Raw genomic sequence first — 22931 nt, forward strand, 5'->3', positions numbered from 1 at the left:
TAAAGGATCCCTTTTTACCTCAGAGTCTCCCTCCTCCTTCCCCACCCCCGCAGACACACGCACTGTGACTAACAAATATAATTACAAATTACAAATAATTACAAATAGCCATCTTGTTCTTTAGTTCCAACTGAAACTCCTAAGGTGAGCACCTTTGGAGGTTGTGAAGTTAAGTAAAAGGTAAAGGTATCCCCTGTGCAAGCACCGGGTCATGTCTGACCCTTGGGGTCAGACTCAATACGGGGTGGTTGCCAGTGACTTCCCCAGTCATTACCGTTACTCCCCCAGCAAGCTGGGTACTCATTTTATCGACCTCGGAAGGCTGAGTCAACCTTGAGCCGGCTGTTGAGATTGAACTTCATGGACAGAGCTTCAGACTGCATGTCTGCTGCCTTACCACCCTGCGCCCCAAGAGGCTCTTGTGAAGTTAAGTAGGGGGTGCTAATGAGGCCAAGGAAACAGCACAGAGAAGTGCCCTTACAAGTGTCACTAGTAAAGGGCCTCAGAAAGAAGCCCGATCTTGCAATATGCATCAAGATCAAATTAAGACAAAGCTGCAATTCCCTTTTTTCCCTACTCGATGGAAATGAGTTCAGTGAAGCACTGAGTAGTTCCACTGGACATTTAAGTCTTCTTCAAGTTATCATCAAGACAGGACGTCCCATCCTTCTGCATTGGTTATAATTTGAAACATGGACCAATATACTAATCAGAAGGAAGGAACGTACTTACCTGGAACTATACACATCGCATGGCATTCTTCTAGAGTTAGGAAGTTGTTCTTGTTGCCTTCACAGCCACCGTAGTCAAAGAGTTCGCACTGGCGGGACTGAATGTTGAAGTGATACCGGGTATGTATGGCTTTGCAGGGTCCAGCATCAGCTTTCATTCCGCAGATGGACAGGCCGAGGTTCAGTGAAGGCAAAGCAGGCCCTAGAAGAAGGTATGTACGAGCAAAATGTGGCATTGTCAGGCAATGCGGGGGGACCTCCTGATGGCACCTAGGATTTGGCCACTGTTTGACACAGAGTGTTGAACTAGATGGGCCACTGACCTGATCCACCACGGCTTATGTTCTTATGTCTGGAACAGTGATACTATATATGCTTGGAGGGGGCACAATGGGAGGACTTCTGGAGTTCTGGCCCTGCTGGTGGACCTCCTGATGGCACCTGGGTTTTGGCCACTGTGTGACTCAAAGTGTTGGACTGGATGGGCCACTGGCCTGATCCAACATGGCTTCTCTTATGTTCTCATGTCTCAGGCAGTGATGTTCTGCATTCCTTGTGCTTGGGGGGAGGCAACAGTGGGAGGGCTTCTGGAGTTCTGGCCCCACTGGTGGACCTTCTGATGGCACCTTCTCAACTGGCCACAAAGCACAAAGAGAAGGTGAAAGAGACATGCTGAGTTACCCAATATATTGTCTGTAGACAGAGAGGCCTGAAAAATCTTTCAGACTATCTTAAAACTACTGGGAAAAGATGCTTCTTCACAATCCTGGACTAAGGTCCCAAAGGTCCTTAAGGGTGAGTGTCACCATCTTGTGTTCAGCTATGAAGCATGTTAGTAACCAGTAGAGCTGATATAGGACTGGTGTGATGTGATCTCTGCAGCTCCAACTAAATTGCCCAAATTTTGGTCAAACTGTAGCATCCAAATACCTTCAAGGGCAATCCCACATAAAGCTCATTATGGTGACCAAGTAGGGTGGCATGCATGACATAAATGGAGCAGATGCCTTCCCCGTAATTAGGCATTCCATCCCGAATTTTCGTAACTTGCTAGGGTATAATAAATCAGTCAAATGGGCATGCGGCAGCCTAGAATGTGGGGAATAAATATATTCCAGGAGGCAGCACCGCCCTAACCAATTAGGGAGTTGTTGACGTTCAAGTATTACTTCAGCTCTCTTGTGGATCAAACTTTTAAAACATGGCAGGTCATCAATGTTCTTTATTAAGTATATTACCTAGCCAATATTTTCTGTACTTCAATCAGTTCTCTTGGAAAGAGCCATGAAGCTGCAGCCCACATAACAGACCCATATGGTTTTCATGGCAAGAGACCAACAGAGGTGACCTCTGCCACTTCGTAACCACTTAGGCAGCCATTGCCAGCCTAAGAACATCAGGAGTCCCGTCCTTTAAGACTCCTTCAGGTAGAGAAAAGCGGGATGTAAAAACCAACTCTTTTCCACCTTCCTCTCTTGTTGCTCTAAGCATTAAACACAAGCACAGTGTTGGAACGATACACAAGCAGAAACAAAACAATGTGCAAGTCTCCATGAAATCGCTGGAAATGCACAGAGGCGTCACAAAATAAGGGCCAACAATTTTACGCTCTAGAAGGGATCTGCTGTACGCAGGTCTTAGGACTGTTTGGAAGGCCCCAGAACTGTCTTCATACGCCACCCACAGCATTCAGTACACAAGCCGAGAGGCATGAAACAAGCTGTAGCATTTGCCTCCGCATCCTGAGTTCATGTTCCCCGTGCCAAGGAATACACCAGCTGTTCTTTGTGGATTCCGCAGAACTGCAGATGTTTTCTTTACTCAGTTCAGTTGCACAATCCTTCCCAGGTTTCCCCCTAAGGCATCTGCAACAGCCCCATCCAATTCCCTCTCTCAGAGGCCAGATCTTCCCACTGTTCTCCTTTCCTTTCTATCTATCTATCTATCTATCTATCTATCTATCTATCTATCTATCTATCTATCTATCTATCTATCTATCTATCTATCTATCTATCTATCTATCTATCTATCTATCTATCTATCCATCTATCCATCTATCCATCCATCCATCCATCCATCCATCCATCCATCCATCCATCCATCCATCCATCCATCCATCCATCCATCCATCCATCCATTATTATCATCCGTCAGTAGAGCAAATTACAAAAGTCTAGTCTGGATGGTGCCAGGTCCCTGCCAGCCCTTTCTGCCCCGTGCCACAAAACTCCCGCAAAGTCCTCTGGGGGCTTTGGTGGCCCTTTTACGTGCGGGAGGAGCTGCGTTCCTGCAGGCCCTTCCCGCCCTGTGCCACAAAATGCCTGCTGACCTTTCTGGACACTTCAGTGGCCTTTTTGTGTATGGCGGCCGGAGGAGCTGTGTCCCTGCCGGCCTTTCCTGTCCTGCACCAAAAATGCCTGCATTGGCGGGCCTTTTGCGTGCGGTGGTGGGAGGAGCCAGGTCTCTACCAGCGCTCCACCTCCCCACCCCGAGAATGCCCACCGAGGCCGGTTGTGGGAGGGTGGGGGCAGTTGGCTAGTTTTGTCAGATGTAGCGGGCTTTGCTGCTAGTCTATACATAATAAATAATACATAATACACACAATAAATTAATAATTAAAATTAATTTCTTAATGTGTCATGTGAAGACTTATGTTATGCTTCTGGTGGTTCCAGACTTTTATTCTCCTAATGAAGAAGAGCTAATTTTTGTCCCCTGCTTTTTACTACCCCAAGGGTTATCAAAACAGCTTACCATCGCCTCCCCTTCCTCTCCCCACGACAGGCATCCTATGATATAGGTGAGGCTGAGAGAGTTTTAAAAGAACTGTGACTTGTCCAAGGTCACAGAGCAGGGCTCCTGTGTCTCAAACCAGCTTACAATCACCTACCCTTCCTTTCCCCATAACATATACCTCGTGAGGTAGGTGAGTCTGAGAGAACTTTGAGAGAACTGTAATACGTCCACGGTCACTCAGCAGGCCTCATGCATCTCAAAGTGGCTATCGGCATCCCTTCCTCTCCCTACAATAGACACCCTGTAAGGCAGGAGGGGGGCTGAGAGAGCCCTGAAAGGTTTGTGACTGGCCCAAGGTCACCCAGCAGGCCTCCTGTATCTCAAAGCAGCTGACAATCACTCAATCCCCCTCCTCTCCCCACAGCAGACACCCTATGAGGAAGTTGAGGCTGAGAGAGCTCTGAGAGAACTGTGACTGGCTCAAGGTCTCTCATCTGGCTGCAGGTGGAGGACGTGGGGATCCAAACCCAGTTCCCCAGATTAGAGGCGGCCACTCCAAACTGCTAAGACAAGCTGACTCTCCGTTCCTTACTGAATCTTCCATGTTCTCCTGGCTCACTCTGTGCAATTCGCCCTGAGTCCACATGAGACAGGCAGACCTCAGTGAAGTAAAACAGATAAACAATCCCAAGCAGACGTCGGATTACATAAATTACCAAACGTGTTCATCACACGTCGTTCCCAAAAAGGATTGCTAGTGAACCATGAAAAATCTAAAACCATGACCTTTTCAAAACATTCTGCCGTCCGACAGAAGCGAAGGGTGCTTAATGGGGGTGGGGGGGTGGAATTAGAACATACAGCCCACTTTGAATACTTGGGTATAACCATTAGTAGACACCTTCCCTGGGAAGCTCATATTTATTCAACTATAAAAATCGACAGGGGGTAAATATGAACAGTGTTTAGCAGAACATAAACACTGCACATTTCTGTACCCAGCCGCCTCCTTCCTTGGTAGGGCAGCAATTTCATCCTGCGCTTCAATTAAGGCCCTTCAATTAAAATGACATTTCTGCACTTTAATGGATGTGACATGCAAATTTGCACAAGCACGAACGGCCCAGGACCACTTCCTCTGGAGTACTTCCGCAGCTAACTTCCCTTTAAAAATCTTTTTTTTAAATTTACATGGTGCTTTCCCTGGTTTCCCAGACGGTGAACAGCCAGAGTACATGAGTGTTTTCAAAAGCTCCCCTCCCCCTTTTATTATTTTTTTTCCTGGCAAATATTATCAAGGCAAAACAGCTTCTTTTGAAGGAGGGGGTAAAAAACACCCAGCTTTTTTCCTTCTTGGTCCCCTGACTCAGTTGGCTGTGACAGCTCCCCAACCTTCACCCAGTTCAAAGCTCTTCCTGCTGGGCTATCTAATCTTCAGCTGTGCTCAGTCTTCATGGCCTTTCCCATTTACAAACAGAGGAATGTTAAGCGCTGTGACTCAGGGCTTGCCGGAAATTTGGATGGCAGGATAACAGCCAAGGCAGATACCTGCTCCTTGGAGATTCCGTCAGCAACCACCCGAATAATGTGTGCAAGAGAAGAGGTTTGGCTTCGTGGAGATTACTGATCTAGTCATTACACAAAACCTCAGTGAAGCTGCATAGAAATTCTCCTCTTTCTTCTCCCCTCCCCTCTCCTCTTTCCTTCTTCTCTTTCTTCCCTTCTCCTTCCCTCGCCTCTTCCCTTCCTTTCTCTCCCCTCCCCTCTTCTCTCCTTTATTTCCCTTCCCTTCCTCTTTTTTTTTGCCAACATTTCTCTTCCCCACACTGGCAACTTTCTGCATTTGTATTTGCATTTTTTCGTATTACAAACTGGCTAGCTGTAATAAATGAGCTTGCCCTCACTTGGCAACCTTCTGGGATTTAGTGTTACGAATTATCTGCACGATTACTGAACATCAGAGGGAGACCAAACGGAAAGCGACAAGGCCGAAACAAACAGAGGGGGAAGAAGAGTGTCAGCCAGCTCACGGACAATTTAGGGATGCCAGCCTCCAGGTGGGGATCCCCCAGAATTACAGCTTGTTTCTAGACAGCAGAGGTCAGTTCCCCTGGAGAAAAGAGATTTTTGGAGGGTGGACTCTGTGGCATTGTTCCCACTGAGGTCCCTGTCCGCCCCAGGCTCCACTCCCAAATCTCTAGATTTTTCCAGCCTACACTTGGAAAGGCTACCTCCTCTTCCCCCAACAGTGATCAGGGGGGCCCTGGCAACTCTAGGACACCCGCAACAATAGTCTTTTTCAAACTTTGACCATGGAGGAGCCCCTGAAAGATTTCGAGGAACCCCAGAAGCAATATCAGCTGTCCATGCCTTCTTGCCACCCCCCCCCCCATAAGTTACGTGTCACTGGAAGTGACATCATCACCCCTGTTAACAGGCAGACCTGGGGAGGACAGGAAGTGGTTTAAGGTGGGAGTAGCGTGCAGGCTCCGCCCCCTCCCAGGTGCAGAAAGTACAAGAGAACACCCTCATGCTTGGGAGGGGGAGCAACGGAAGTGGGTGGTGTTCTAGCATGTGGCCAAGTCCATTATGGCAGGAGGGGAAATGCTGTGGACCCCCTCCAGAACTCTCACGGACCCCTGGTTGGGAATCCCTGGTCTGTATAATAGGGATGGTGCTGAATTTCTTGCCTGTTGTATTTTGACTCTTTTGATTTCACTTCTCCAGCGTATGAATGAAACCCACGGGTATTTTTCTTGTTTTGATGCCATTTTCAGTTCCTTTACATCCTTCCCCACAACATTCACGCTTTCAACTTCTCCTGATCTCAAACTATGACATGAGTGCACCGAGCAGAGCATATGGATCCCACACACATTGCATGTAGCAGCCTGAAGAGTCCAAACAAGCCCAAACTTGTCAGAGCTCTGAAGCAAAGCAGGGCTGAGCATGGTGAGTGTTTGGAAGTAACACCTCCAAGGAAGACCTACCCTTGAGATAGGAAATCCGCAAGGAAGACCTTCCTTGAGATGGGAAACCCCCAAGGAAGACCTGCCTTGAGATGGGGAGCCCCCGAGGAAGACCTGGCTTGAGATTGGACACCCCCAAAGAAGACCCACCTTGAGATGGGGAGCCCCCAAAGAAGACCCGCCTTGAGATGGGGAACCCCCAAGGAAGACCTTCCTTGAGATTGGACACCCCCAAAGAAGACCTGCCTTGAGATAGGGAGCCCCCAAGGAAGACCTGCCTTGAGATGGGGAACCTCCAAGGGAGACCTGCCTTGAAATTGAACACCCGCGGGGCTGTCCAGCGTCACAAGGGCAGAGGGGGGAAGGGGTAGCCCCGTGGCTACCTCTGCAGCACTCTGTGGGGCTCTCCAGCATCAATGGAACAGCAGGGGGAGTGGTTGCCACCTCCCCCCATCCCAGAGCCCCATGCTTGGCTTTGTACCATCATGCGCCCTCTGCAGAGGGCCGGAGACGGAGTAGGGAATGGCCACTGCCTTCCCCCATCCCCCCAATGTCCCGCGCCCACCTGCGAGCTCTTTGCGCTGCCACCGCTGCAAGGGGGGGGGGCTAGAGCCCATTGTATTTGGCATTAAACGGGCTTATCTGCTAGTCAAATGAATAAAACATGAAAACCCAAATTGGTGTCTACAAATGAACCCACAAAACCAACCATGAAAAGCAGAGAAACGCTGGGATAAATATACACAAAGATAAAAGGAAATAAAATTAAGGACACCTGCTCATCTCTGTTTTATGCTATTAGTAATGATGTGGGTGATGAATGCCATAGCAACCTGAGATGTTACCCATTGGCAGTGCTGCCGTATAAACAAAGACACCGCTTTAAAATTAGCAGCTGTTTTTAGAAGCACAGCTGATCTTCTAGCCGGCCTGCAGCATGCATACAAGTCTGTCAGCCCAAGGAGGCACAGCGGGTGCTCTGCTGGGTTCCCCCTACTCCACCTATGACCAGCTTGTGGACTGGAATCAGGACATCAGGATTCTATAGGGCCGCCATCTTCAGGTAGAGAAATACCTGGAGATTTGGGGAGAGCCAGTTTAGGAAAGGGAAAGGCCCTCAGTGGAGTAATGCCATACAGTCTGCCCTCCATTTCCCCCAGGAGAACTGTTCTCTGTAGTCAGAGACTCAAAGAATCACAGAACTGGAAGGAGTCCTGCAGACCATCTCATCCAACTCCCTGTTCAATGCAGGACCAACCTCAAGCATCCCTGGAAAGTATTCGTCCAACCACTGCTTGAAGACTTCCAGTGAGGAGGAGCTCACCCACTCCCTAGCCAGCTGATACCACTGCAGAACCATTTTCCTAATATCTTTCCACCCAAAATGTAAGCCCCTTACTGCGGGTGCTTCCCACAGAAACTGCTCCCTGCCCTCCTCTAAGTGGCAGCCTTTCCAATACCAAAAGAGAGTCCTCATGTCTCCTCTCAGCCTCCTCTTCTCTATACTGATGAATTATAATTCTGGGAGGCCATCAAGCCCCACCTGGAAATTAGTATTCTGTAGGGGCTTCCACCCCCAGGGAGTGGTCTTGGGGTGCAGAAGGAGCCGGTGACTGACTGCCTCCGTCCTTTGGCCTTTATTGCTATTTATTTTATTTAGCATATTTTATCTCATGCAAAGTTCTTTGCTCCTATCCTCACAAGCCAACCTGTGAGGTAGGTGAGGTTCAGAGGGAATGACTAGTGCAAGGTAACCCAGGAAGCTTCACGGCAAAGGGCTTCCACTCTGGGTTTCTCAGATCGACTAGGGCCAGGGCCTTCTCAGTCCTGGCCCCTACCTGGTGGAATGAGCTCCCGGAAGAGCTACGGGCCCTGCGGGAGCTTTCGACATTCCACAGGGCCTGTAAGACGGAGCTCTTCCACCAGGTCTATGGTTGAGGCCGGCGTGCTAGGGAAGAGCTGAACCCCACCACTCTGGGTTACTTTTAGGCAGGTTAATGGTCAACGACCCCTGCCCCCCTTGGTGGATAGTGGGCGAGTTTAGTTATATTTAGTCCGCCGCTTCTGGACATCTCTGCAGCTTCTGAACATCTTGGAAACTGTTTGTAATTATGGAATAGTCCTGGTTTTAGGGGAATTTTATTGGGATATTTTACTGGGGTTTTATATATGTTGTAACTCGCCACAAGCCATTGGGAGTGGCAGGCTGGAAATTCAAATATCATCATCATCATCATCATCATCATCATCATCATGTAACACTGTGACTACCCACACCATGCTGTCTCTCAGGAGAACATAAGAGAAGTCATGTTGGATTGGGCCAATGGCTCCTCCAGTCCAACACTCATGGCGCAAACCCAGAAGCCATCAGGAGGTCCTCCAGCAGGGCCAGAAGTCCAGAAGCCACAAATACCTGGAGCTCATATATACTGAATCAGACCCTTGATCCATCCAGGTCAGTACTGTTCACTCAGATTGGCAGTGGCTCTCCAGGGTCTCAGGTGGAGGTCTTTCACATCACCTACTGTCAGGTCCTTTAACTGGAGATGGCGGTGATTGAACCTGGGACCTTCTACATGCCAAATAGATGCTCCGTCACTGAGCCACTGCCCCTCACACAGTTATCCTCCCCACACACACACATGAACCAGAAATACAGAGTATCACCGCCCCAGATAGTGTGCTCCATCTATACCTTGAGGCTAAGAGCCACTGATGGACCTCTGCTCCAGATGTTTCTCCAATCCCCTCTTGAAGCTGTCTAAGCTTGTAGCTGTCACCACTTCCCATTTATCAGGTGATATGACCATATGTGGTCAGGTTGCTCCCCCCTCCTTCCCAAATGGTCAGTGATGGGCCTGGAGGGGGTGGGAACGGGAAGGGTCCTAGATGGGTTTGCACCATTTCTTGAATCTTGAGGAACATTTCGGGGGGTTCTCAACAGGAAAAAAGCTGAGAAAGGCTGGGGTAGACAGCAAAAACAGTTCATGAAGATTTCAAGCCCTCGTTTCTTTTGCCCTCCATCTTCATAGAATCATAGAATCATAGAGTTGGAAGGGGCCATACAGGCCATCTAGTCCAACCCCCTGCTCAACGCAGGATCAGCCCTAAGCATCCTAAAGCAAGGGGTCCACCCATGTGAGAAGTATTTTGTGCACCTTATGAGGACTTAAAGCAATACAGATATGTCAGAAGCTGCTCCGTAAGGCTTCTCCATGTTGGGACACCAGCTGAATGTCATAGTTCTCATGTGAATGATGCGTTCACGTGAGGAATAATACGGTTGCGATAAGCCCCAAAAGGTTAATGCGTGAACTGACCTTGTCTTCTCTTATATGAAAACTCTGTACTCTGAAAACATGAGGGCTTTCTATTCAAGACGTTGAAATCTCTTACCGGCCGTGGCATCGTGATATTCATCCCTGGCCTCTGAATGGGCAGTTGCATGGCAAGCTATCAAGCTGAAGAGGAGGAAGAGGGCCATCTCTGGGAGCAAGGCCACTTTCATTGTGCTTATGTCTCCTGTGAAAGCCAAGCAAAAATCAAGAAGATGCACTTTAATATAAAATTGTTTCAAAATGCCCATCCTCGTTTGAGTGGCCTCAGCCAAAAGTAGGGATGTCAGCCCCCTGGAGAAAGTAGTCTGGAGACCAGTTGTAATTTCAGGATACACACAAACACACACACACACACACACACACACACATGGGGACTGGCAACCCCAGATATCAAAGATACCAAGAACTTCGCCCATTGAAAAAAAATGCTCCCTGATTTTGCCTTTGGATTGCTGTATTTTACAGAACGATTTCACAGAAGCGTGTGCTATTTGCATAAGAAAAGCAAAATGGGATAATAAATGCCTCCACTGTAATCTTGTCACCCAGTTTAAGAAAATAAACCTTTGCCCTACAGCAGGTGCCAAGGGAGATCCCAGGTGAGGGGTGCCAGCTTTGGGTTGGGAATGGGGTTGCCAGCCTCCAGGCGGGACCTGGAGATCTCCCATAAATTAGAACAGGTGACAGAGATCTGCTAGAGAAAAAGGCAGATTTGTAGGGTGGACTCTATGGTATTGTAGCCCACAGTGGTTCCTCCCTCCACCTCTCTCCATCCTCAGAATCTCAGGTATATCCCCATGCAGAGTTGGCAACTCAAGTTGGGAAACACCTGGGAATTTCTGGAGTGGATTTGGGTGGAAAGATATCAGTAGGATAAAGGTAAAGGTAAAGGTATCCCCTGTGCAAGCACCGAGTCATGTCTGACCCTTGGGGTGACACCCTCTAGGGTTTTCATGGCAGACGCAATACGGGGTGGTTTGCCAGTGCCTTCCCCAGTCATTACCGTTTACCCCCCAGCAAGCTGGGTACTCATTTTACCGACCTCGGAAGGATGGAAGGCTGAGTCAACCTTGAGCCGGCTGCTGGGATCGAACTCCCAGCCTCATGGTCAGAGCTTCAGACTGCATATCTGCTGCCTTACCACTCTGCGCCACAAGAGGCTCATCAGTAGGATATTAGGGTATAAATACCATAGTATAAGGAATGGTAGAGGACAGGAAGGCCTGGAGGATCATCGTCCATGGGGTCACGATGGGTCGGACACGAACTTCGCACCTCACAACAACCATAGTATAAAGGCGCTTGCTCCTGGGGAGGAAAGCTATGGCAAATCTAGACAGCATCCTAAAAAGCAGAGACATCACCCTGCCAACGAAAGTGCCTCTAGGGAAGGCTATGGTCTTCCCAATTGCAATGTATGGCTGCGAAAGTTGGACCATAAGGAAGGCCGAGCGTCAAAGAATTGAGGCTTTTGAACTCTGGTGCTGGAGAAGACTCTTGCGAGTCCCTTGGACTGCAAGGCGAACAAACCGGTCAGTCCTAGAGGAGATCAGCCTTGACTGCTCTTTAGAAGGCCAGATCCTGAAGGTGAAACTCAAATACTTTGGCCACCTCATGAGAAGAAAGGACTTCTGGAGAAGAGCCTAATGCTGGGAGTGATTGAGGGCAAAAGAAGAAGGGGACGACAGAGAATGAGGTAGCTGGATGGAGTCCCTGAAGCAGTCCATGTGACTCCAGGGAATGGTAGAAGGTCTGGAGGATCATTGTCCATGGGGTCGCGATGGGTCAAACATGACTTCGCAATTAATAACAACCACCATAGTTTTAGAGTTCCCAGATTCCCCCTGGCCACAGGTGGGAGCCGGTGACTCCAGCCCTGGGCAGTTCTTGGATGAGAGACCACTTAGGAAGTCCAGGGTCTCTACACAGAAGCAGGCAATGGCAAACCACTTCTATTTTGTCTCTTGCCTTAGAAATCCTTTGGGGCCCCTGTAAGTCAAGAACACGCAAAGCCATCTTATTCAGAATCAGATTCTTGGTCCATCACAGTCCGTAATGTCTACTCAGATTGGCAGCAGCTCTCCAGGGTCTCAGGTAGAGGTCTTCCCCATCACCTCCTGTCTGATCCTTTCATCTGGAGATGCTGGGGATTGAACCTGAGACCTTCTACTCGCCGAGAGGAGGCTCTGCCACTGAGTCAGGGTCTCGGGTCAAGGTTCTTCCCATCCCCTCCAGCTTGGTCCTTTTAGCTGGAGATGCTGGGGATTGAACCTGGGACCTTCTGCATGACGAGCAGATGCTGTCCCACTATGGCCCTCTCCCTCCAAATGTTGACTGAGATTCTATGGCAAACAGGGAAAAAAAGAAAGAAAAGGAACAAATACAACAGAAATCGCCAGCGAAATAAATTTCTGGGAGAGCCTGTCTCATTCTCCAAGGGAACAAGATTAGCATCGTGAATATTGCACAATGTTTTTATTTCTTTAAAGGCACGTTTTGTTGGACAAGATCGGGGAGGAACAGGAGAGAGAAGACATTCCTCGAAAGTGGAATCATTTGTTATACACTTGCCCCATGGCACAAGTTGGTACAGGAAGGCCTTTTAATCATTTTTAGTTTCACCTGCCTGATCTCAAATTCCCACTTTGTTGCACCGCTTGGAAAAGGGCAGGCAGAGAATGCTACGGAGGTCAGTGCAGATAAGGTCCCGCTGGATCTCCCTTCCGGCCTTACGCCACACATCACTATTTCAATCGAAATCGGCATTCAGCCAACGATGCTAAAACTGGGAATTAACAGCCTTCTACTTTGGCGAAGTCAAGTAGCTGGGTAGAAGGAGAACACATCACATGGTTTCATGTTCAACTGCTCTGTTTACTCAGCTACAGCTAGGCTGGCAAAAGGGTTAGAGCAGGGATTCCCAATCGGGGTTCTGGGGAAAAGCCCAATAAATTCTTGACTTGTCTTGCTGACAACTTCATTTTCCAGAAAGCGGAAGAGGCAACCAGGGGATCTGCTGGTTTAGACTTGATTCTCACCAATAGGGAAGAACTGGTTGATGACGTAAAAGTAGTGATCATGTGGTTTTGAACTTTATTATCTTGGGGAAGAGAAAAGATGTACATACAGGCTGGACTTCAGGAAAGCAAACTTTAGCAAAATTAAAGTTGGGTAGAATTCCATGGTCAGAAAAACCTAAGGAGATGGAAGTCCCAGAAGGTCGGAAGTTCCTCAAAAGTGAAATAGTGAAGGCACAATCACAGATAATTCCCCTGAGAAGGAAAACTGGGAGGAAACTAAAGAAACCAGGGTGGCTCCATAAACAGACTTCAAAAGATTTTAGTAATAAGAAAGATTCATTTAGGAAATGGAAGGAGGACCTTATAACCAAGAACGTATATAAGCAAATAACCAAAGCTTCTTGGGAGAGTGTTAGAAACGCTAAAGCTCAGTATGAGCTTAGGCTAGGAAGAAAAGCTAAAGACAATAAAAACAAGTTTTTTAGTTATATTCAAAGTAAGAAAAAATACAGGGACATGGTAGGACCATTGCGGGGACCAGAAACCGACATTGCAACAGTGATAAAGAGAAGGCTGAACTGCTCAATTCCTACTTCTCCTCGGTCTTCTCTTGTGAGGGGAATCACACTCAATGTGGCAAAATCATTTCATGTGATGAGGGATGGGAGTTGTGCCCAAGGATCACTGTAGGGGTAGTCTATCAACACGTAGTATCTTTTTAAAAAGCCAGATTCTCTTGGCCAGATGAATTGCATTCAAAGAACTTATAGTTGTAATTTCTGAGCCTCTGTCCATTATTTTTGACAATTCTTGGAGAACAGATGAAGTGCCAGAAGATTGGATGTGGGCAAATGTTGTCTCCATCTTCAAGAAGGGGAAAAAGGAGGATCTGGGTAACTACTGACCCGTCAGCTTGATGTCTATAGCTGGCAAAAATTTAGAACAATCATCAGTCGCTCCTTGAGCAGCTAGAGCAGCTAGAATTACTCAAGAGTCAGCATGGCTTTCTCAAGAACAAGTCATGTAAGACTAACCTTATCTTTTTTTTTTTGAGAAAGTTACTCCCTTGCTGGATCAGGGGAATGCTGTGGACACTGTTTGTCTTGATTTCAGTAAGGCTTTTGATACGTTTCCACATGATATTCTTATTCAAAGGGGTTAAAATGTGGTATCGGTCCTATTACTGTTAGGTGGATCGAGAACTGGATGACATCTCAAACCCAAAGGATGCTTGTAAATAGTTAATCATCTTTTTTAGGTGGAGTTATGAGTAGAATGCCTCAGGGATCTGTCCTGGGCCCTGTGTTGTTCAACATATTTATAAATGATTTTGATGAAGGAATAGAGGGGGTAATTATTAAATTTGCAGACGACACTAAACTGGGAGAGGCAGCAAACACACCAGAAGACAGAATCAGAATACAAGATGATCTTGGCAGGCTAGAAAACTGGGCTAAAATGAATAAAATTAATTTCAATAGTGATAAATGTAAAGTTCTTCATTTAGGTAAGAAAAATCATATGCATCACTATAGGATGTGTGAGAGTTGTCCTGGCAGTAGTACGTGTGAAAAGGATCTATGATGCTACTCTATGATTCTATGAATCCTGGTGTTATGTGAGAGCTCCCCAGGGGTTACATGACCTTTTCCAGAAATTTGGACGGCCATTGACATTGACAATAGGGTAAAATAAGCTCATATTATAAACTAAAACTGAGTAAAATTGGCTGACTGAAACGTCTTAATTCTGGCTTGATAAACAACCATTACAAATTCAGCTTCACACAATGTTGTCTCTGCAGAGAGATAATTGAGCAGGCACTGAAGTGAACTTGGTTGGTCTTAAAGGTACCCTGGGACTCACAGTTTAGTGGTTTGTTGTTTTGCTTCTCAAGATGGGTAGAAGGGAAAGCAAAAGAAAAGCCAGCAAACTGGTCATGACCCAGCTCTGGACATGTCTGGCAAATGTCACTGCTCCCAGTCCACTTCCTGTGCTGTAGCTTTGATAAGTCACTCTTGTGGCTACTGTGTGAAGGAAAAGGAGGCAGCAGAAGGAGAAACAGCGAAAGATGATGGATGAGAATACAAGACCACAATCCGGCGTGGCCATGAATGCCATTTAAGTTATAGATTTTTTTAAAGTTCAGTGTAATTAGCCAATGTGATGCCAGTTCCCTAATGAAAAGAAACATCACATCTCTGGTTACGGTTAGAATATATTAGCAGGCTCTTGTAAACTCTCTTCCTGCTCACTTCAAGAGTTCCCGACCGAGAAAAATTCCTGGCGGGCTGTGTCCTGGCTTGCCAATCTCCAGGTAGAACCAGGAGACTTATTGGAATTGGAACTGATCTCCAGGGATCAGCTCCCTGGGAGGAAATGGCAGCTTCGGAGGGTGGACTCTATGGAGATCCCTCCCCTCCCAAAACCACAGCTTCTCAGACTCCACTACCAAATCTCCAGGAATCTGCCAAGCCAGAGCTGGCAACCGTCTTGCGTCCATGGTCATTTATTTGCTTGTCCATTGGAAGAAGAAGAAGAGTTAGTTTTTATACTCCACTTTTCTCTACTCTAAGGACTCTCAAAGCAGGTAACAATGGGCTTCAATCCTCTCTCCACAACAAGCCCCCTGAGAGGCAGGTAGAGCTGAGAGAGCTCTGAGAGAACTGAGACAGGCTCAAGGTCACCCACCAGGCCTCCTGTGTCTCAAGGCAGCAGCCAATGGCCTTTCCGTCCTCTCCCCCTTGTGAGGCAGGTGGGGCTGAACGTGCTCTGAGAGAACTGAGACTGGCCCAAGGTCCCCTAGCAGGTCTTCTGTGTCTCAAAGCAGTGCCTTCTCTCCCCACAACAGGCCCCTTGTGAGACAGATGGGGCTGAGAGAGTTCTGAGAGAACTGGGCCTGCCCTAAGGTCCCCCAGCAGACCTCCTGTGTCTCAAAGAGGCTGACAATGGCCTTCCCTTCCTCTCCCCACAACAGGCACCCTGTGAGGCAGGTGAGACTGAGAGAGCTCTGAGAGAACTGAGACTGGCCCAAAGTCCCCCCCGCAGGCCTAAGGGGAATAAGGAGTGGGGAACCAAACCTGGTTCTCCAGATTAGAGTCAATGGCTCATAACTCCCGCACTGGTTCTCTCCTGGGAAGGGAGGTTGCTAATTTTCAGCTGGCTCGTGTTCTTTTGCCATCGGCAGCAGCCTCATCTGTGCACCATCGTGGGTGATAATGTTTTTCTCCCTGCTCAGTCACCAGAGTCTCTTCGCTATATAACACAGAGCCTTGCTGATTCTCCTTGCCAGTCAGAACGGACACAAAGGGTTCTTTTCATATGTGGATCCTAAGGAAAACACAAGCCACAGGGTCCCCTTCACGTTTCAAGACTCTTGCTGCCGCTTTAGCTGTCTATTACTTGTACCATACGGAAGGAGTGGATTGTACCTGGTTTCCTCTGTGGTAATGGGTCATATTTTGGTTCCCCTAAACTAGGGGCTGGTGCTGGAGAAGACTCTTGCGAGTCCCTTGGACTGCAAGGCGAACAAACCGGTCAGTCCTAGAGGAGATCAGCCCTGACTGCTCCTTAGAAGGCCAGATCCTGGAGATGAAACTCAAATACTTTGGCCACCTCATGAGAAGGAAGGACTCCCTGGAGAAGAGCCTAATGCTGGGAGCGATCGAGGGCAAAAGAAGAAGGGGACGACAGAGAATGAGGTGGATGGATGGAGTCACTGAAGCAGTTGCTGCAAACTTAAATGGACTCCGGGGAATGGTAGAGGACAGGAAGGCCTGGAGGATCATTGTCCATGGGGTCGTGATGAGTCGGAAACGACTTCGCACCTAACAACAACAACAAAACTAGGGGCATCCAGCCCTTTTAGAACATTTAGATTTATGGCACAGTGTGCTGGATGCAGCCACAAAATGGCTGCCACAGGAAGCAGGAGCAGTCACCAAAATGGCCGCCACAGCTTAACTTCAGTCACACAGCGAAAATGCTTGTGCCGTGGTGGCGACAGCCCCACTGCAACATTTTAAAGAATCTGCACAGCCAATCACATCTCCATTGGCCAATCACAGGTCTTGCAGAGCAAAAAAACCCACCTGGCCCTGCCCTAAAGATTTCACTCCCAGACTGAAAAGACCTTTCTTCGTAGCCTGCTGCCATTAGCTCCCCAAGTCTCACTGGAAGGAGGCGGGATAGGGTTGCCATCTCCAGGTTAGAAATTCCTGGATATTTAGGGGGTGGAGACTGGGGTGGAGACTGGGTTGGGGAGGGGAGGAATTTTAGTGGTGCATAATGCCCTAGAGCCCACCTTCCCAAAAGAGCCTATTTTTCTCCAGAGGAAATGATCTCTGACACATGGTGATCAGCTGAAATGAGGATTTCCAAATTCCAAGTGAGAGAGAGCCAGTTTGGTGTAGTGGTTAGGAGTGTGGACTTCTAATCTGGCATGCCGGGCTTGATTCTGCGCTCCCCCACATGCAACCAGCTGGGTGACCTTGGGCTCATTACAGCACTGATAAAACTGATCTGACCAGGCAGGAATATCAGGGCTCTCTCAGCCTCACCCACCCCACAGGGTGTCTGTTGTGGGGAGAGGAATGGGAAGGTGACTGTAAGCCGCTTTGAGCCTCCTTCGGGTAGGGAAAAGCGGCATATAAGAACCAACTCTTCTTCTTCTTCTTCTTCTTAAAGCCCATGAGAGGCAAATGTATAATAAAAGCTCCACGTTTATTTTGTAGTAGTAAGAGCTTCAGTAATGGCGTCCTTATCCTAACTTGCTTATCGAGAACTCCCTTACGGTTAGACTATCGAGAATTTTTCGGTAACATTGCTTTCGAATCATAAATCTTCATCAGAATCCCAATTATATCTGCCTCGAAACACACAAAGGGAAATAGTCACAGAAAGAAACTCATTGACACAGCGCATTCTGCATAAAAGCTAACATCAGGCCAAATCACAAAGGAATGGGGTTCGGCGATCATGATTCTTAGGCAGCTCAATACTATTTGTAAATTATACACAAAACATCTCTGGGTTAAGCTCTGCAAGTGGTTGGAACAAAAGCAACGTCTTGGATATAGAGCAATGAAAAAAAGGGACACAATCTTTGTATTGCTGGCTATGCACAGAGGTGTACAGGCGTCATGAAGAAAAGTTCTTCATCCAGTCGTCAGCTTGAATATGTGTTATTCCATTTATTATTATTATTATTATTAGATTTATATCCCGCCACTCCCTTGCAGCTCGTGGCGGGTAACAATATCACAAATCCCCATTAAAACCCCATAAAAACAATAATAACATTGCCAATATTACCGGCATGGCAAGAATGGCAGCTCAACTTCCCCTCCCCTCCCACCCACTACTAGTGGGTGGAGAGGAGGTCCTGATGATGTTTTGCTTCGGATCCAGAACCCGAGTCCCCAGGGGGGGGGCATAGATCTATTACCAGCCCCGGCCTCAACCATAAACCTGGTGGAAGAGCTCCGTCTTGCAGGCCCTGCGGAACGTTGAAAGATCCTGCAGGTCCCGCAGCTCTCCCGGGAGCTCATTCCACCAGGTCGGGGCCAGGACCGAAAAGGCCCTGACCCTGGTCGAGGCCAGGCGTGCTTCCCTAGGGCTTCCCTTCACTTCAGTTGCAGTCTCCAGTTGGAGGGTAGCGACAGGCAGCTAGTTCAGCTTGTTTCGATAATTCTGCTTCTGACACCACAACAAACCAAAACTCTGCTCAACATATATACTTACGATAGGCTGACATAATTAGCAACAACACAGTCCTAAGAGACTCACCAGATCTATATACAAAGGCACTGCCCTTCATTTGATCTGGTGAATGTTTTAGTTATGTATTGTTTCTAACTAGGTCAGTGTATCGTAGAAATGTATTTCAAGCAAATTTATGATTTGTTGTAGCGTCTAAAGAAGTATCTGCGAAACAAGCTGACCTAGCTTGTCGCCACGGTACAATTGGAGACTGCTATCGAATAAGTTAATAAAGCATATTCAAGCAGACAACTAGATGAAGAGCTTTTCTTCAAAACGCCTGTACACTTTTGTGCATTGCCGGCAAGTTTGTGTGGCTTTTTTCATTGCATGATTACACCTTTTTTGTATATTACTGGATATAGAGCAAGCTGGGTTTGCCCAAGGCCATTCAACAATTGACTATTGCTTAATGCTGAGCCACTTAATATACAAGGACCATTTCCACTCACCACTCGTCCAGTGACAGGGTAAATTTTGGGTTCTGCATGACGTCGGTACTGTCCCAGGCCTGGCCCGACTCAGGCCCTCATTTGCTCTGCAGCAAGAGAACATGATCCGTGTTCTGTTCTTTTCCCGGGGCATCAATGGGGCCTATGTTGGGCCAGGGCCTTCCTGAAGGGAAGAGTCGGACCGTCTTGGACCAGCTCCTCCCCACCCTCACCCGGGGGGAGACGCCTGGGGCATCTTTTAAATTTTGCGTTAATATGCAATGCCACGTTCTTAAACCAGCAAACAGAAAAGGCCCCTCAGTGCTGCCCCTCAGGGCACCAAAACCCAGGAGTGTGAACCGTGGGTGGATGAGGTGCAGTGGGCCAAAGGCTCCCCCATGCAGGAGTGGGAAGAGGCATGGCAACCTGCCCCAGCTCAAAAACCAGTTGGCAGCCGAGTATGGAGCCTCCCATGCAGTAAAGCTCAAGCAGATCTATGTAAATAACAGTACTCTATACCAGTGGTCCCCAACCTGCGGTCCACGTCCCGCTGCCAGGCCGCGAAGGCCAGGGCGCCGGGCCGCGGTTCCCTCTCCCCGCCCCCGCCCCGCAGTAAAAAACTTCCCAGGCCGCAAGCTTGCGGCCCGGGAAGCTTCTTACTGCGGGAGGGGGGGAGAGGGAATAAGGGCTGCGCCGCGCATCACGCATGCGCGGCCCGACTGCGCACGTGCACATGCGCGCTGCACGGCCAAAATCGTGCACGCACAGCCGAAATCGCGCATGTGCTGCACTTTTGCGCATGCGTGAATGCGTGAAAGTGCCGCACATGCGCGATTTTGGCCACGCAGCGTGCATGCGCACCATGTGGCCGCGGCCGCACATGCGCACTGCGCGGGCGGGGCAGTTGCCCTGCCGGTCCCCAGCCGAAAAAAGGTCTATACGCCACTTTTGTGGATTTAAAGGGGGCTTTTGATACAGTGGTGCACAGGAAGCTTTGGGCCAAATGGGGAGCATCATCCATCAATGAAAGGTTATTACATCTGATTATTAGATTTGGTGAGAACACTAAGCTATAGATAAGATTTACACCTGATGGCCAATCATCTAAGCCAATAGCTTCATAAAAAGGAGTAAGACTGTGGCAGAGATCAGTTCGCTTGGAGAAAATAGATGCTTCGGAAGGTGAACTCTGTGGCATTTTACTCCACCGAGGTCCCTTTTCTCCCCAAATTCACCCCCCAAATCTCCAGGTATTTCCCACATCAGAGATGACATCTCTAGCTGAAACACCAGGAGATCTCTAGCTGCCACCTGCAGACTGGCAACCTTAAACTGGGAGTTTCACTCGAAAGCCACTGTGGCCCACCAACATCTCTTTCTTGGGATGGTGGCAGTCAATAAATGGTGCAATCTGAGGTAGCAACCCTTCGAAGATTACTGCATGGTTTCGGTGGAAGTAAGGAGCAGAATGTAAGCCGCTGGTTTTCATCCCCAAACAATGACAGGCTGGTCAAAATACTTTTGTGACAATGTGAAACTCCCCCTCCCTCTTTCTCTTTTGTTGCTGCCAAGTCACAGCTGCCTTATGGTGACCCTGAGGGGTTTTCAAGGCAAGAGATGAGCAGAGGTGATTTCCCTGCCTCTGTGAAGCAAACCCTAGACTTCCATGGGGGTTCCCCAGCCAAGGCTTAACCAACCGTGCTTAGCTTCAAGACAACAAACAAGGTTGGGCTAGCCTGGGCAAGCCAGATCAGGGCAACGTTCTCTTAGCAAGGGTTGTTCCTATGAAGTGTTTTTCTTTTCTTTTTTTTTTTGGTGATGCAATAATAACAACCCACAGTCAAAAAACTTGTTTACTTTATCATCGATGTATAAAGAATGCCCTTTTCATCCACAAAGCAGCCTCACCTCTTATTTGATTCTGGGAAATCAACTTTGTGCTGGGTAAAAACATTTTGCGTTTCATTATTTTTTTAAAACTGTGCCTCTGCCTTTTCAGTTCCAGTTCATCCCCACCTGGAGTTGCCAATCTCCAGGTGGTGCCAGGAAATTTCTCCAGACAAAACATCCCCACCCCGAAGAATCTGGCTGCTTGGTGGGGGGGGGGCACTATGTCATCATAATCTATTGAGACCCCTCTCCTCTAACAGGACTGTGACCAACCCAAAGTCACCCAGCTGGCTGTATGTGGAGGAGCAGGGAATCAAACCCAGCTTGCCAGATTAGAGGCCACCACTCTTAACCATGACACCTACTAAGGAATATTGACTACAACACTGGAATCCAAACAGTTCCGCAGGGCCTGCAAAAGGGAGCTCCTCCCCCAGGCATTTGGTTGAGGCTGACCTGGACCATCGCTTCCAATTGGCCCTCAGGCCCCCCCCGCCTCCTCTTATGACCGCCACCAATCTGCCTAACGCACCGGGTCCCAGTAAGAGTTGAGCTGAGGCTCCTTTGCAGTTCTATCTTATTATTACTGCTATTATCATGTTGGAGTTATTATTGCTGTATTGTTATTGCTGTTGTCACATGTGTTTCCTTATGTTATCTGTACCCGTTTCCTGTTCCCTGTAAACCGCCCTGAGCCTTCGGGGGAGGGCAGTATATAAATATAAATAAATATAAATAAAATAAATTACTACGTATTTAATAGAACATCTTTTCACCACTTCTGCACATCCATTTGAACCTTTCATGGATCAGTGGAATATTGAGGGTAGAAGAAAGTCTAGACTTGACGGAATTTCCCTCCACCAGCTGCTTGTACATAATTAGCGTCTCCTGCCAGTAGCTCATTCCCTTCCTTTCTATACATGCTGACAGTTGAACTTCTACTACTGTACATAAAAAAAAAACTTAAGGGGAAAACCTAACGGGCAAGATAGCAGGGAGGCCCCACACAACATGAGTCACAGCCTTAGGAAGGGGTCAGGATGGAACTCACTTGAAAACAACTGCTTTCCCTGAATTTCTGTCTCTGCATTTCTTTTCCAGTCACTGAATGACCCCTTTCCAGAGCCCAGACAAATGATGTGTGGGCTCTCCCTCCTATCTTGCTTCCTTTGCTAATGTCATCATGTTCCGGGGACACCAGAGCCCTGCAAATGACAAGGGCTCTGGTCACGAATGATTTCCTGCACATGTTGAATCATAGAATCTTAGAGTTGGAAGGGACCTCCGGGGTCATCTAGACCAACCCCCTGCAGAATGCAGGGAATTCACAACTACCTGCCCACCCACAGTGACCCGAATTCCATGCCCAGATGATATTCTCCCCCCCCCCCAAAAAAAACCCCCAAGAATCCCTGGTCAGTTTGACCTAGAGGAAATTCGCCTCCCGACCCCGAAGTGGTGATTGGCATTTCCCTGGGCATGCAAGAAAGAGCCAAGAGCCAAGGATGGACACAATCCCTTGTGCCCACCCACTCACAATCTGCCTAAATTCACAGAATCAGCATTTTTTGAGGTGGATATCTAGCCTCTGCTTAAAAACGTCCATGGAAGGAGAACCCACCACCTCCCAAGGGTCATCTAGCCCAACCCTCTGAGCGATTACAGAAATCAACACACCGCCCTCTCCCAGTGACCCCTGCTTTATGCCCAGAGGGAGGCAAAAGCCCTTTGGGATCCCTGGGCCATTCTAACCTAGAGGAAAATCCCTTCCTGACCCCTAAGTGAACTAGTCATATGAAGGTTGGGATTTTATCAAGAACAAGTTGATTCTGGAATTTGACTCCTATGACTAGTTACAATGGTGAAACCCAACTTTGGGTGGTGGTAGCTACAACAGGTCAGTGAAATAGCAGAAGACCCTGCCAAACAGCTGAGCCTCTAGATCCATGTCCAGTGTCTGGTCTACTAAGACCCCCAGATCCTTTTCACACATACTAATGCCAAGAAAAGTCTCTACTATCCTCCAGTGATGCATTTGATTTTTCCCACC

At 48.1% G+C, this 22931-nt stretch overlaps 1 protein-coding gene across 1 annotated transcript in view; it reads right to left on the minus strand.

The window, feature by feature from the left end:
* The window catches only part of TFPI (tissue factor pathway inhibitor), a 41778-nt gene that overhangs the window by 16222 nt on the left and 2625 nt on the right, over positions 1–22931 (minus strand). Inside the window, exons 2-3 of the mRNA XM_077319434.1 lie at positions 9836–9961; positions 733–933 (exon numbers count right to left, since the gene is read on the minus strand). Of these exons, the coding sequence (XP_077175549.1) occupies positions 733–933; positions 9836–9947 (313 nt within the window). The 5' untranslated portion in view covers positions 9948–9961. The remainder of the gene's footprint in view (positions 1–732; positions 934–9835; positions 9962–22931) is intronic.

The sequence above is a fragment of the Paroedura picta genome, chromosome 2 (genome assembly GCF_049243985.1).
Source record: "Paroedura picta isolate Pp20150507F chromosome 2, Ppicta_v3.0, whole genome shotgun sequence".
In the NCBI taxonomy this organism is placed as follows: domain Eukaryota; kingdom Metazoa; phylum Chordata; class Lepidosauria; order Squamata; family Gekkonidae; genus Paroedura; species Paroedura picta.